At 46.6% G+C, this 14,928-nt stretch overlaps 2 protein-coding genes across 10 annotated transcripts in view; both read right to left on the reverse strand.

The window, feature by feature from the left end:
- PCBD2 (pterin-4 alpha-carbinolamine dehydratase 2) overlaps positions 1-10,209 on the reverse strand; it is a 24,492-nt gene extending 14,283 nt beyond the window's left edge. Inside the window, exons 1-2 of one of the 2 annotated variants that reach the window (XM_027807302.2) lie at positions 10,056-10,209; positions 7,577-7,708 (exon numbers count right to left, since the gene is read on the reverse strand). In XM_027807302.2, coding sequence (XP_027663103.2) covers positions 7,577-7,708; positions 10,056-10,136 — 213 coding nt within the window. In that variant the 5' untranslated portion in view covers positions 10,137-10,209. Of the gene's footprint in view, positions 1-5,168; positions 5,248-7,576; positions 7,709-10,055 lie in introns of those variants that run through there. The other variant, XM_055717540.1, reaches the window with a different exon arrangement.
- Positions 1-14,928, reverse strand: part of TXNDC15 (thioredoxin domain containing 15) — a 27,406-nt gene extending 12,478 nt beyond the window's left edge. For 7 of the 8 annotated variants that reach the window (XR_008733417.1, XR_008733416.1, XR_008733415.1 and 4 more), the window contains exons 1-6: positions 14,772-14,928; positions 14,214-14,653; positions 13,502-13,665; positions 13,168-13,298; positions 12,063-12,327; positions 7,577-7,708 (exon numbers count right to left, since the gene is read on the reverse strand). Coding sequence is in view for 1 of the 8 variants with exons in the window: in XM_055717536.1 (XP_055573511.1) it covers positions 12,131-12,327; positions 13,168-13,298; positions 13,502-13,665; positions 14,214-14,653; positions 14,772-14,913 (1,074 nt within the window). In the remaining 7 variants the exon portion in view is untranslated. Of the gene's footprint in view, positions 1-7,576; positions 7,709-11,905; positions 12,328-13,167; positions 13,299-13,501; positions 13,666-14,213; positions 14,654-14,771 lie in introns of those variants that run through there. The other variant, XM_055717536.1, reaches the window with a different exon arrangement.

Here is a 14,928-nt window from a genome sequence, read left to right on the forward strand (position 1 = left end):
CCAAATCTACAAGACAGCTTGTGAAATCCAAAAGGCATTTTGACAAACAACTTCTTTTGCGCTTTCAGATCAATGCATGCAACAAGCGTTAAGGCAAATGCTGTAATAATTTTTACTTGAGTGATAATAAATCCATCTTTTAAGGAAAGCATCTGTATTAGAGCCAACTGGAGAGCTGCCCAAAGGTCAGCTGGGCAGATTTAAGCAGTGGCCTGCTTAAATGGAGATACAACAGGTCTACTCAGTGGGGAAAACAGCAATTAGAAATGCCAGCACCCCCAGTAATTCTAAACAATAAAATAATGGTTTATTCTAAGGAGAAATATGACCTAGCTCACCGAGAAAACGAGCATCCCTAATCACAGTTAAGTCACAAGAAAAATTAAATTGATGCAACTTCTTGGACACCTGGGATGGGACATCTTGCATGATGAAGGAGATGAAGGACACATGCCCATTCTGAGTCTTCAACTGAAACATGATTAATTGTATTTAAATATGATTAATGTTGTGATTAATCACTGGCCTGATACTGGTGGTAGTGCCATGATACTGTAATGGTGACACTGGTACTGCAACAGTACCTGCCACAGGCAGAAGGGATGCGAGGGTGGCGGGGTCTGTACACACAGCCCCTGCCCGAAGAGGAGATGAGACAGCCCGTGGTATGAAGGGGGGCCATCGCTGCCCACCACCTGCCTGACTTTTATCAGGCACAAATTTCTCATACGCATTAGAGCCGTGAAGTTGTAGCGAAGAGATTGAAAACGATGGTTCCCACACCTGTGAGGAAAGGCTAATTGTGAAGGGCTTGAAAGGATGTAAGAGGCTGCCGATGCACTAAACCAACACTACTTAAACCAATAAAAAGTCACCAAGTGCAAAGCACTGGTCTGAAAATATTCTGCAGCACAGGCTGACTTTGCATATGGGTGTGTACCCTGCTAGCCATGCTGGCCATGAGAAGAAAATAAATCCGTTATTTCCCAACTCCCAGCACTGAGGGTTTAATTTCTGCCTAGACACAACCCAGTTCTGTATCTCCACCACTGCGGACTGCCTAGCTTTGCAAAATTTCCTACTGCTGGCTGCCAGTTAACTGGAAGCATCACTGGCCACAGGACCTGCTGAGCAGGGCACCAGTGTCATCTCCTCCTCCCCCTCCTCCTCCTCGGCCAGGGAAGGAAACCCGTGAGCCTTCAAACAAGCCACCTCCCCAGAACTTCTCCTCCCACCCTGCCCAGCTGCGGGCTCCGTGCCTCCCGCGGGCAGTGCCCGGCAGCGGGGCAGGCAGGGGAGCCATGGCCAGGTCCCGCAGCTGCGCCCTGACCTGCCGACTCAGAGGCGAGAGCATTATTGACTCAGTCAATCACAGGAATAAACTGAAGGAAGGTGTGACCATCCAGGAATCGTATATTTTTACTGTGCTCCGCTCGGAGACACTTGAGCTGGTTCATTCACTCCGTTTCAGCCTGCAGTTTAACCTCTGCCAGTCCCGAAAACTTCAGTATCAGTTTCTAATAAAGGAAAATATCAACAGGCAGATATGCTAGAAATTCATTATTTTCAGATACAAGTATTTTATCAACTTTATAAATCCTCTCATAAATAATTCTGATTTATTGCAAATCAGTTATTGTATTCATAAACGCAGGGAAGTTAGTGAACAACATAAGCAACAGAAATACTTTCATAACTTTGCAGGTGCACAAATCACAGCATATGGGAGAGGACTCAAAGGATAATGGAAAACGAAGCGGTTTAGGAAGGGCTATATGAAAACCAGCACCTACCTAGGCGGATAAAAAATAATTTATTTTCATTCCATGGGCAATCCAATGCACAACTCTAGCAGGAAGAGCAAGGAGACCGATCCTACACGAAAAATAGCAATTCCCCCCCAAACGAAAGCAAACAGGTTCGTCTTTTGATTAGCACAAGTGACAGTCGGGGCTGAGGCTGCTCAGGCTTTGAGGTTAAACACAACTGACATAAGCTGCACCTGAATCCAATCAGTCCCTGGGCTCTGAGAAGATTCACACGCGAGGACTAAATTTGTCACAAATGGGTTGGTTTCCGATCCTCCTGTAGCCAACTTGCTTTATTCTGACCCCTATTTAACAAATCAACTTAATGGGCACTGGGAGTGCTATAAAACTTAACAATGGAGTGATTTTAACTTTTAAAATACAGTTATGAAGCAAAATGTTGGAGAGCTCCTTCAATACTGGAAATCAAATTAAATCTAGACATTTTTTAACAGTCTTGACAGATATAATCCTAGTTACCATGTAAATTTATGGTAAGCTGCTGTGATATTAGCCACAGGTGCTACTTTTAATATATGGCCCGCATCTGGCTGGGAATAAAATTTCTCAGAGGACTGAAAATGACCTCACTATCAGACAATGGAGAAGAAAAAACCACAAGACCGCTGTGGCATATAAAAAGCTGGAGATGTGGTCCACAACCGAATATTTAACATAAAATTCATTTTAACTCTGCAGATTGTAGGTTAAAGGATATTATGTTTTCAATACGTAAAAGGCGTGGACATATTTCAGCCAAACAGCCAAAAGATTAAGTACATCAAGTGGCAATGAAATACACTGCCTTCATATATAAAAACAAATTTTCCAATCTTTGATCAACGCAGAAGACAAAGCAACGTGCCAGGAGTAGAAAAAGGAAGCGTGGATGCAGATTACATTACCGGGACTGGCACCAAGTACCACCATCAAAACAAATAAAGAGTATTTATCGCATATCAATAGAGCATTGCATATGAAGAGAGCTAGCAAATTTGGAAATGAAATGTAAAGTGAGAATAACAATTTATTTAATATTTCTAGATTTTTTTGCACCATTTTAAGGAAGTTCTCAAAAACCGAGACTCCACAACTGCAACGAAACACACATGCTTCTACTCTCGCCACACACCATCCTCCAAAGCACTTCCTTACTGTCCCCTCCGCTCAGGCTCATCTTTCGCCTGTGTCCTGTAGCCCCAAAACACAGAATGGATTTAAAATAGCTTTTAAAACTCTTAGAGCATTTGATTTCCTGTCATTTTATAAAATGACGTTAGAGGTCTTATGGAGACTTCCTATATGATTTTTTTTTTAAAAAAACAACCTTAATTAAAAACTTACCCTATGAAAGAAAGCAGCTGTAAATGCTGAACCTGACCATCAGCAAACTTGCCCACCTTTGTAATTTCCTAACTGCATTTTCTGCCTTTGCATGATTACCTAAGGAAATGCAATCATACAGGCAGTTGCCCCTTAAACCCTCTGGTCAAATCCAACCAGTTTTGACAAGAGACATGGAAGTCTCCGAGTTAAGATGGTCCTGCCAATTTGGTGCAAATGAGCAGTTGGGTACGGGGCCCAAGGGGAGCGCTCAGCACCCCACGCTCAGAGCCCTTCGCAGCTGCCTGCCCAGCCCAGGACCGGGCTGAAGATGAATCTGGGGGAAATTCAGATTTTTAAGCCAGGTCTGGCCCCTTTGCAGGATCACCCCTCCTGAGGCATACTGACCCAAAACGCTGAGAAAATCCCACGAAATTCCTGAGATAAAGGCCAGGACACTGAGGTCCTTGGCAACCCTCCCCTCCCTCAATTGCTCAATGACCAACTTTCAACATTAGTCCCGACGTTTCTGCTGCTTCTTTTCTGAATTTGCAAAATGATAACTGGGAGAAGTTACCGACATGATCTGGAGGTGTAAATTAACCTTCTATCCAGATCCTGAATTTTGTTTGGGCAGACTGGAAGCAGAGGGCTCGCTCCACAGCTGAAAGATAAAATTTTGTTTCAGTAGCGCAAAGATAGGAATGGACAAGAGCGTGCCTTCTTGATGCTACACAGCAGCCTGAAAGCCTCGCTAGCCACTCGGCTCTTCCCTGCAGACAGGGAAAGAGCCCCTGAAGAAGCTCCCTGACGTGGCCGCGAGGTTTACGGAGGCTCACCGGCACCCAGACGCGTGGCAGGGCTCGAGACTTGCCATGGAGTGGTGCGAACCCACCCGCTCCCCCCGACCTTGCTCACAACCCAAGGTTTCTACCGAGCACGTGGAAAAGCAACTCAACCATGGGGCTCCTGAGCGAGTGCACCCAAGCGAGGGTCCTGGAGGTAAAAGACTCTGATTTTAACTCACTGCTGCCTCTGCTCTTCAACAGTGGCAACAAGATGCGGCGGCTGCAAGGTATAAGGAGGAACAGCTGCAACATTGCGATCAGCACAGCTTTTCTAGACACGGTGCTCTACAACCCTGTTGCATTTGCATTTCTTCCCCCACCACTGGTGTATTTTATATTTCATACAAGATTCAGAACACCCACCCAGCAGAAGCCTGTCTTACACTAAAGAACAATGGGAACACGGAGCAGCAGCCACCGCCCAGCACCAATGCCACCCAGTTCAGTACACCAGGACTGGTGTGTGGTGGGCAGCTACAGCAACGCATCTAGCACAGGACTTCCAGCCGGGACCCTCGGCTGGTTTGCAGTTCAGAGAACTGTGCCTCCAAAGCCCATTTTCATGAAAACGTATCTTCAGACTAACAAACAGCACCAGCACTTTCAAGTTGTGGGTTACAAACTAATTCCATGAGCCAGAATTGTCATTAGCTTGTCAGCCTTACAAAGGCAGCCCACGGCTGATCGCTTTTAACCGAGCTAATCTCAGTCTGAAAGCTTCAGGAATCTAAATAACTCTTGTTTCACAGAAGTTTCATTTCATTCTCATGCTGAAAATAATATACATAAACCAAGCTCATGTCTACACATTTGCACGACTTTATAATAAAAGTTGTGTTTATATTCTTAACATCTGTTGACATACACAGACTTTGTAAACCTGGCATAGATTTTAAAGCCACAGAATTTTCCATGCATCATGAACATTATCTGCGAGAAGCAATAAAAAAAAAAAGCAATGAATACATTAATCACACCAATATCATCTGCAAAGCATAAATCTGAAATACCTTTCATGTCAGCTCAACTATTTATTTTTTTTACACACCTGATTTTACACCATCTGTGAAAGGGCAGCAGTAATCTGAGGAAATCATATTTCTCAGTCCTTTGACTTTTACTAAATACTTGCACTTTAAATATTGTAAACAGAATATTTATTATGTGAAATGAAAGAAGCTGTACCTACAAGTTCAGGTTTTTTCATTGCAGGATTAAATTCTCCCAAAGTACAATGCAGGCATAGCTCCACTTTTGTCATTTGTTCCCTAGGTCATAATAAACACAGTATTTACTAATAGTTGCTATAAACATAACCATCGATAAGCATACATGCATAATGTTAATTTACTTTCAGCTCCAACTTATTGAAAGGCAAATACTTGCTCTCTAATACCAGCTCGGGATCTAATACTCTCGGGACCTGCATATCAAATCCTTTGGACTACACAGGAACGGCCTCTGCCTGTAACTGCAAATGGGGGCCACGACAGCTAGTTCATACAAGTCAGCAGGTGAGATTCTGCCTTCAGATATTCACCTACAACCCCGACCCAGCCAGAGCTGCCCAGAGGATCCAACCCACCCGCCCAGCTTGTTCTCCCGCCTGGGTGCAGAAAGTTCAGCTCTGCAGCCAACGCCTGCCCTCTGCTCTCATTTCTGCCTTACCCGACATCCACAAAGGGCAAGCAAGAGTGAAAACGTTCGTACCAATATCTCCCAAATAATTCAAGTGTCAATTTTTTTTGAGTACCCTTTCTAAGGCAACACGTACTATGCATACTTCATCATTTATTAATGAGCATATTTAAACATACTCAACTTTCTGTATCGGTATGTGCTTCATCAGTCTTCAGACTGGGAAGATGCTGATATCTACCTATGCTGTAAAATAGATCTACACAGTCAAAACACCGCAACTTTGTAAATATTTGCCAAAGCAATGGGTTTTCTAGATATCTGCGGGTGCAGCACAGTGATTTGTCTCTTGACCTGTCTGTTGGCACACTGCCCAAGTCCATCTGATCAAACTGACTTATTTATTTCAGTGTGTAAAACCACTTCTGACTTAACTCAGGGTGTGTGGGGGAAAAGTCATTTCTAGTTGTGCTGAACCAACAAAGCCTGACCATGCCCTGTCAGAGACACTATTTCATGAATGTTCAGAGTGCAAAGGCTGAAAAGCTCAACTTCAAGGGTTACTTCTATCTCATTGGTGTCAAAGGTGGTCTCCACTGGTTGCTCCAGCTGCAAGCTGCCTGCACATCTCCCCAGGGTTTCATATGAGCTCCCTCTCACGGGCTTCCCTCCTTCGCTGCCCTCTGAACTGTCTGATACAGTTCAATTTGGTCTGTATTAACGTTCAGGTTTGAAGTGCAATCCAGGAAAAAATATACTGGGGGCTCTGGACATGCTCCCTGCGCCAGCACCATCCTGCTTGTGAGCTGGATTTTCCTGCAGTTGTTTTCTCTTCCACTTTCACCCAGCGCAGAGGGGCTGGGAGCACCTCACCCACCTTGTCTACTGCCTGAGCTTTCCTTACCATGACAACAAAAAAAAATGCATCAGTGTTACAAATTGTTGTTTGTCTAAGTCCCTGCAATTTACGAAAAAAAATCTTGGTCTGGGTTTAGGCATAGCCATGTAAATAAACGGCTCACAGCACAGCTCTGGGCCCCTAAACACACCAACAAACCTGTGGCTTCCCAAAGCCTGGAGCTCGCCACGTCCCTCCTGCAGCGAGGAAAAGAACCAGCTCAGCAAGAGTCACTGCCCGAACAAAACCTTGGCTTTCCTCTCCCACCCAAGAAAGCGCTCACCCCTCCTTCAGAAATAAAACCAAACGGAAATGCAGGCTCTCGCAACGTGACTTTTTTCAAAGCAATGTCATGATTCTTCAGAACGCGATTTTTTTAGGGGAATGTAGCTGACCACAGATCTCCAGATAAATTCAATGTTTTCAAAGCAAGTTTCTAACTGATGCCTAAGACGCATTCCTGCCAGTTTGAGATGTGGCTCAGGACCCCGACTCCAAAGAAAAACCCAACAAGGTCCAACCAGCAGTGTGCTGTGCCGAAGACACTGCGAGATCAGCTCCTGTGATTCATTCCGGAATACACTAGAACTGTCTTCCTGCTTAGAAGGTGAAACGTATCATGTTTTCCCCAACTTATTTGCCAAAAGCGTCTGTTCTTATATCTACCCATTTTTCTCAAGTTCTTTCCTGACAGAAATGAACCAGTTACATATTAGCATTCACTTGCAAGTGCTAGTAATGAAAAAAAAAATAATTAAAAAATCAGGGTCGGATATTATTTGTCTAGTGCCATAGTCCTGACCCTGACCTTGACCCTAATATGATAATCAAGAAATTGTAATATTAGACCAAATTTACTTAATAACTACAAAATGGAATTAATTCACTCTACCTAATGAGATCAGAATCAGAGAGCAATGCGTCGAGGCAAACCCAAGAAGGTTTGGCGCCACAAGAATACTCCCAAATTTCTGAATATAAATACTTTCCCATCAGGACCGTATGGAAATCAAAGCAATTACATTTCCTTTATATTACAAGTAGTATATAATAATAATTACCTGATTAAAATTTTTGAAATTGAACTCTTTGTAGATGGCATCTCTTTCACCTAACTCAGACCAGCCCGAAGCTTTGAGATCAAGTAAAACTTGGCTCCTCTCCTCTGTCGTCAGCCAGTGAGACTGAGAAGACTATTCAGGGAAGAAAAGAAAAACATGACACGAGTGAGGCAGAGGTTGTCTTTTGTACAACAGTAAGAAAACCACACGATGAAATTGTGGTTACGGACTGTAGAAAGGTAAGGAGGTGGAAAATTCACTGTACAGTTTCTTACTGTTTATAATTTCACAGACCAGCTTAACTCAAAACAGACAAAACCCACCATTTCTGTTTGGTCAATTAAGTTTGGCTAAACGCTCTTCCACGGGAATGGGAAGGGACGCCAGCATACCTGCACCCATCCCTCGTTCATCCGAATTACCCAGATGCTCTAACGCTTGAATTAATTTTCAAATATACCACTCATATAAAGGATTATTTACATTATATGCCAAATGTACCATTATAAGGCTAAAAGGGATATTGGGAAATACCTATTTCAAAAGACAGAAGTAAACCAGGAGACTGCATCCTACCTAGCCTGTATTTTACTAGTCCTAAGCAAGCAGGAATGGATTTAAAGATAGCACTGTGGAGTTCTATAAGCAATGAGCTTTTTAACTAACAATGAAGAGAAAAAAAATTGACAATACAGACACCATTACGAGAAGTTACATGTTACTGGTATAAGCACTCGATTCTGCAAAGCCCCTGCATTTAAACAGGTCTTCCTTGAAGCAGGAGTCCTTCTGGAGCCACGGGGAGCACAAGCAGGGATGTAACAGCACACCGTGAGCTTAAATATTTGAATCAGTACCTGACTCATTCACGGGGCCTGGGCCAGACCCGGAGGAAAGTTCTATGAGGTGTTTGGAAGCTGTTTGATATTTTTACTAAAAGCAGAGACTAAGGAATGAGTGATTGCAGAGATGACCCTTTCTGACAGATGGGTCTCAAACTCCTATCAGAAACGCAGTGCTGGAACGGGAAGCACCTTTCTCCCCAGCAGGGCAGAAGCCAGATCGCTTCAGGCTTTCCATCAGCAGCTAGAGCAGCTTTGCGAGGGCTTCCAGACAGGGGACGAGCAATTTTGCTCCAGAGCTTCACCCAGACACCGGGGGTTCAGGAGCACCCACCGCCCGTTCAGCAGCTCAGGGAAACTGGTGCCTTTGCCAGTCGGCACTGGCAGCTCCGCTGGAGACAGGCAGGAGCCAGTGCCACCAGATGGGGCTGTGAGCCCGAGCAGAGCAGGAATTAACGCAATTAATGCGACTCCAGCAAGGCTCTAAGATGCCGGAGCAACATTTTCACCAGTATTAAGGAACAAAAAAAACCCTGCACTGTGTAAATCAAACCGCATCGCTCCCACCGCTTGCATTCAGTTGGATACACCCAGTCCAAGCGATGGGTCTTACAGGTCCCAAACTGAATTAATTTAGGCTTTTTACGCTTCAAACCCAACTTTGGACTCGCAGGAATGGAAATACCCAATTTGTTGTTGCTCCAATCGCAGTTGCAGGCATGAATTTCTGACATTCTTCTTTTTCCAAGCATATACAAAATTGCCGCTGCCAACAGCTGCCTTGAAGAGTATTATTTTATCTGGCACCAGATGAAATCGCTAATTTACAAAAAATCGGGGGGGGGTGGGCGAGCTAGCAAAGCCCAGGCCTACGAACAGGAGGCAGCGCACAGCTGGTTCCTCCAGCTGGCAGCAGAGATGCTCTCAGTGGGTTTTGGGGATGTTGCAGTTGCCTCCCCGAGGCCTCGCCGGTGCTGATGAGGCACCACCGGCCCTTGAAATGAGACGGTAGGAGTTTTTAATGGAAGTAGGGAGAGTGCGAATGACGCAGCCCCGCAGCGCGGCAAGGGCAGCGTTCTGTTTAGGAGCAGGTTGCAAAGGCCCCGTCCCAAGTCAGCCCTGCAGCACATGGGGACCGTGAAAACGAAGCCGAGGCGGCGGGAGATGCCAGCTGTGCCCCAGCACAGACCCTGCGCTGCAGCCCGGTAGCACCAGGCAAACGCCGCCGGGGCACCCAGGGGCCCTGCACCCAGCCCGCCATGTGCGGCAGCTTGGACCCGGCCATTGGGACTCTTCACTGGGAGGGGGCTTAGGGGAAAAGAGCCAATTTATGTGATTAGCATAATTAATTAAGTTTATGTAATTCATGTAAAAAAACTACAACGTACCAAAGAAAAAAAAATTACATGGGATGAAAAAAAATAATTAAAAAAAAATTTGCATTACAAAAAAGAAATTACACGCTCCCCCAAAAAATTTATGTTACCAAAAAATTTATCCGGTACAAAAAAAAAAAAATTAGGTAGTACAAAGCCATTATAATTGAACGGCACAAAACGCGGCAGGCTGGAGGGGGCCAAACCTGCGCTTCAGTTAGCACAAGGCACGATCACCCCGCACCGCCCCGCGCCCCTCACCATGGCCGCTCCCCGCCGCGCCGCGCCCGCCGCCCGCCGCGCCGCCAGCAGCGCCCGCAGCCCGGCCCCGCCGCCGCGCATGGCCCCGCACCGCGCCCGCCGCCGCCGCAAATGGCGGGCAGGGGCCGCCCCCCCACGGCGGCCTTCCGGGGCGGGGGGGAGCGGCGGGCGGGGAGCTGCCGGCCGGGGGGAACGGAACGGAATGGCCCGGAACGGCCGCTGCCGGGCGCGGGGGGGACCGGAACGGCCCGGAGCGGCCGCTGCCCGGGGCAGGGGGAAGCGGAACGGCCCGGAACGGCCGCTGCCCGGCGCGGGGGGAAGCAGAACGGAACGGAACCGGCCCGGCCGCTGCCCGGGGCAGGGGGAGCAGAACGGAACGGAACCGGCCCGGCCGCTGCCCGGCGCGGGGGAAGGGAACGGCCCGGCCCGGCCCGCGGCTGCCGGAGCCAGCGGGCTGCAGGCTCAGCCCGGTGCCGCAGCGCTGCCCCAGCCGCCCCCGACCCCCCCCCCCCCCGCCTGAGCGCCGCGGCGCTAATTACTGCGGGGAGCCCAGCCCCGCGCCTCTCAAATTAATTGCCGTTGGCAGAGGCAAGAATGCGCCACTGTTCCATTAAAAATCTTGACTCTTTATAGAATACATCCCAGCGATTAACTATTGTGTATTAATGTGAAAATCAATGTATTAATAAAATACATCCTAGCTTTATCTCCAGTAATCCCAGTTTTCTCAGCGCAGTTTCCTTTTTGTACACAAGGACCTCAGGTTTCCAAAGGGGAAAGAAAGAGCCACCAGGAAAACACCCAAAGAATGACGTTGCAGGGATATAAGCTCTTTGTCAAACAAGAAATCCTATGGTTGTATTTTTTTCATCTTAATTTGCACTCCAAAGCTTCCCATCAGGGTCCTAAGGCAAGCCTCCACCATGTATAAATGCTACACAAGCACATAATCCAAAAAACACAACGTACCCATGCCTTATTCAGAGTCTTCCAGACTAATTACAACTAAAACCCATCTAAATTCTTTACATAACCTCAGCTGTAGACTGTGCAACCAGCAAACCATGTAAGCAGAAATTTAAATAAATCTCAAAACTGGTCTTGCATATTTAGGCAGATGATCCACACTTGAGAAGTTTTAGTCCTGTAAGAAACTGACTTAAATGGTTACACTAAAAACCCGTTTAAAAAAAAAGAGTAAGGACAATGAACACAATATAGTTCTACAGAAATGTGGTAAATTATTCATGTATACCAAATAAAGGGGCAAACTTTGGAAGTTATTCTAAATCTTACAAAGAACTACCACAAAGTCAAAACTCCTCCAGCACAGTGAAGCAGAAAACCAGCATCCAACCCCAGCACCAAAGGTGGGACACAGTCACCCTGTCAAGGGTCGTGTATAACGCTCCGCAACTGTTATTGCTGATATACAATGGAATAACTCATTTTAAGTATGCTACTTTTTTTAAACACCTTTTTCTCCATAGTTAATTTTATTGTCAAACTAATCTAGCAACATCACCATTCATCAGCGTTTTCCTTTAAAATGTTGTATTTCAGGAATATACCAGCCAAAACCTGAGTATGACCTGTGTGGGCTAACACATCCTATTCCTATCATGTTTACCACATTGTCCACGTGGAAGCACACATGCCTGTGTGTTCTGTAAATGAACCATGGATTCTACCAGAGCAGAAGTAACCTGGCTCCTGTGCCAAGCAGTGCCACACATACAGGCCAACGTGCTGTAAAAACCTTACTCAATCTACAAAGCTCAGGGACCTCTTCAGAGGAGCAAAGCATCACCTATTTACATTACAGTCCATGAAAAATAAGCCAGTCAGAGTAGCTTAATAAATAATTTTTTAGTTCATGTTTGTTTACTTATCACATAAATCGCTATGAATTTGCTTTTTACAGATTCAGTAGCTGATAAATAAAGCAGATTTTTAGTCGAGGTTATAAATTACAGCAAACAAATTCAACAGTTCATTCCTACATACTTTTAGTCCATACAAACTCTTGCTTCACCAGGAAGCGGGAAATTCCGTCCCTCCTTTGGCATCTCAGATTATTCCTGATGTTCGTGCTCCTGTCCTGGGATCAGCCACCGAATGCTCTCCGTTCGAACAGTAGCATACATGACAAAGCTAGCCAGAAAGAGCAAAGAAAACAGAAGCAGCCAGTCTATGCCTTTCGTCAGAACGCTGGGCAGGGGGCCTTCCCAGTCTTCCTCAGTCACGGCCACATCGCTTTTAGCTTCTATACCTAAAAGAGGAAGCACTTGATCAAAACTGGTAATACACATTAAATACAGAGAAGTTGCTTCTGTTTGGAGCCTTTGTCCCTGTTCTCAGACTAAGGCACAGGTACTAAGAATTTTGGCAGGGTGCCCCCTGTGTGTTAACATTTATCTAGTGTGTAGTTTAGTTACATAAAACCAAACTGATTTTTTGTGTGTGTTTTCATAATAGGAGAAGGCTTGTTCTGTCGCTCCACAGCACAGCCTTGTATAAGTTTGTGGGTTTCTTTCTTTTTGTGAAGTTTTTTTTTGTTTGTGTTGTTTTGAGTATTTCTGCAAATGTAGCAATTTTTGGCCTCTAATGAAGGCCCTGGTAGGCCTATATATGGTTTTTGGTTCATTTTTCTTTACAGAAGCACAGAAGGACTGTGCTGGAGCTGCGCTCACAGTGTGCACAGCTAGGTCACGGTAACTGGATTCCTTTTGTCTCCTCCAGCACAAGAACTGAAACCATCTTACCGCCCAGCTGCTCTCAGCCTTACATGGCACTGGCAATGACCCCAAGGTTTATCTGCCTTTATTCCCAAATTAAATATTTGGGCAGGAAGATGTGCTCAAACCTAGCACTCTCTCTAGTTAAACCCCACTTTTTCTGTTTCTCCCCACTCTTGAGACAGCAGCCCAATGTTCAGCACACCCTGAAATCCAGCTCACTGCAGCAACTGATTATATAAACCTTTATTGGGTCCTCTCAGGATCTTCATGAAATTCATCTGAAAGGCCAAACATCAGCGAGAGGAAAGCCCAGTTTGGAGCTAAAAGCCAGCCTGTTCTTCTTACAGACACATCAGGGCTGATTCACATACCTGTTTGATTAAAAATGAAGTCTTTCAGTGTTTCCAGCGTTCTGTCTGTATGATTAAATCTAGCCATAGGTTTAGCACCTTGGAAAAGGAGGATATTGGGTACAGCCACAGTTCCAAATCTAGTTGACAAACTGGTGGGCATAAAGAAAATACAAAGCATGAATGAAAAGAAATCCACTGGAGGAAGAAACAAAGATAGTCACGACACAGGAAGTGTCAGTTTTGCTAAAGTAAATAGTTGCTTTATAAGAAAAAAAAAATTACTCCTGTTTTTATAACACAAAGCTTGGTAACGGAAATAAACTGATGCTAGAGCACAGGAAGTGTAAGTTACCTGCTGTGCTGAGATGCATCCAGTGCCAGGAAGCGAAGAGTTGGAAATGCTCGAGGTAAAGAATTAAAATGAGGTGCCAGACTGGCAGAAAAGCGACACCATGGTGTATAGAACAAGACTAACGTACAGTCACTGCTGTTTGGGTTTAAGAACTCCATCAGGTCCTTAGAGAAAGCAGAAGAAAACCAAACATAGACAATTATATATTTAAGAGTTAAAATCTACATAGGAATGCATCTTTCAGCAATTGATTAGACACTTGACAATATTTGTTAAGTAGATCAAGTAGCTGCACGTTTGTTTAACCTTTTTAAAACAGATGGAAAAATGTAATTAACTTTTTTAAAAATATATATCTACACACACGTGACTACTACAAGAAACAAGCTAGAAATAGGCACCAACAATAAATGCCATTAACAAATTCAGAAAGAGACAGTTAATCCATGCAGCACAAAAGCTGACAGTTGACTGCAGTCACACAGATGAAGACAGAGGCACGTGGACTGAACTGTATCTCCGTCATTTTTTGCTCAGAATGACACAAAAGGCCTCCTTCCCGGACATTGCCTCTTTTTGCTAGCACAGAGCATGTTACATGAGGAAATATGTTAACTCAAACTGAAAGAAACCCAGGGTGCTGACAGGGCATTTTCCACCATCCTCACGTGTTCAAAACAACACCGAGCAGTGAACCGGGCGATCTGCTCACCTGGGACACATTCAGGATCTGCAGTGTGAAGCGCTCGACGCCAGTTGTGTTCCTCTCCTCGCAGTTCACTTTGGGAGCTTTGGTGCTATCGGTGCCGTTCGAGTCCTCGGCCGGCGCGGGCAGCACCGTCTCCAGCACGGCCTGCTCCCGGCCCTGGCCGCCCGCCGGTCCGAGGGGAGCCGCGGGGCTGCTCCCAGCGCCACACGCAGCGCCTCCGGCCGCCGCATCGCAAGCCCCCGTAGTGACGGCGGACGCCTGGCCATCCCTCGCCTCCCCCGGCACCACCGAGAGCACCACGGCCTGCTGCGCGGGGAGCCCGCTGCCCAGCATCGCGTCTGCCATCTCCGCAGTCCGGTACCGCACCGGCTCGCCGCCGCCCTGCGCGGAGCTGGCCCCGGGGGAGCGGGGCTGCCCGCCGGCGCTCTGCTCCGCCAACGCCCCTACGCCGGGAGGGAGGTGTCAGCTCCGCGCTGCGGCACAGCCCCGGCCTCCCCGCACCCCACGCCCCGGCCCCTGGCGCCCACCGCGGCCGCCAGCACCGAAGCCCACCGGCCTCACCTGCAGGAAGGGCCCTACCGAGCCAGGCCAGCGCCAGCAGCAGCCGCCACATCTTCGGCGCAGCCCCGGCCCCGGCGCCGGCCACCCCTGCAGCGCTGCGTCTCCCCGGACAACGGCCACTTCCGCCGGAGCCCTGGCCCATTTCCGCTTCCGGTGC

This window comes from Falco cherrug, chromosome 8, assembly GCF_023634085.1.
Source record: "Falco cherrug isolate bFalChe1 chromosome 8, bFalChe1.pri, whole genome shotgun sequence".
In the NCBI taxonomy this organism is placed as follows: domain Eukaryota; kingdom Metazoa; phylum Chordata; class Aves; order Falconiformes; family Falconidae; genus Falco; species Falco cherrug.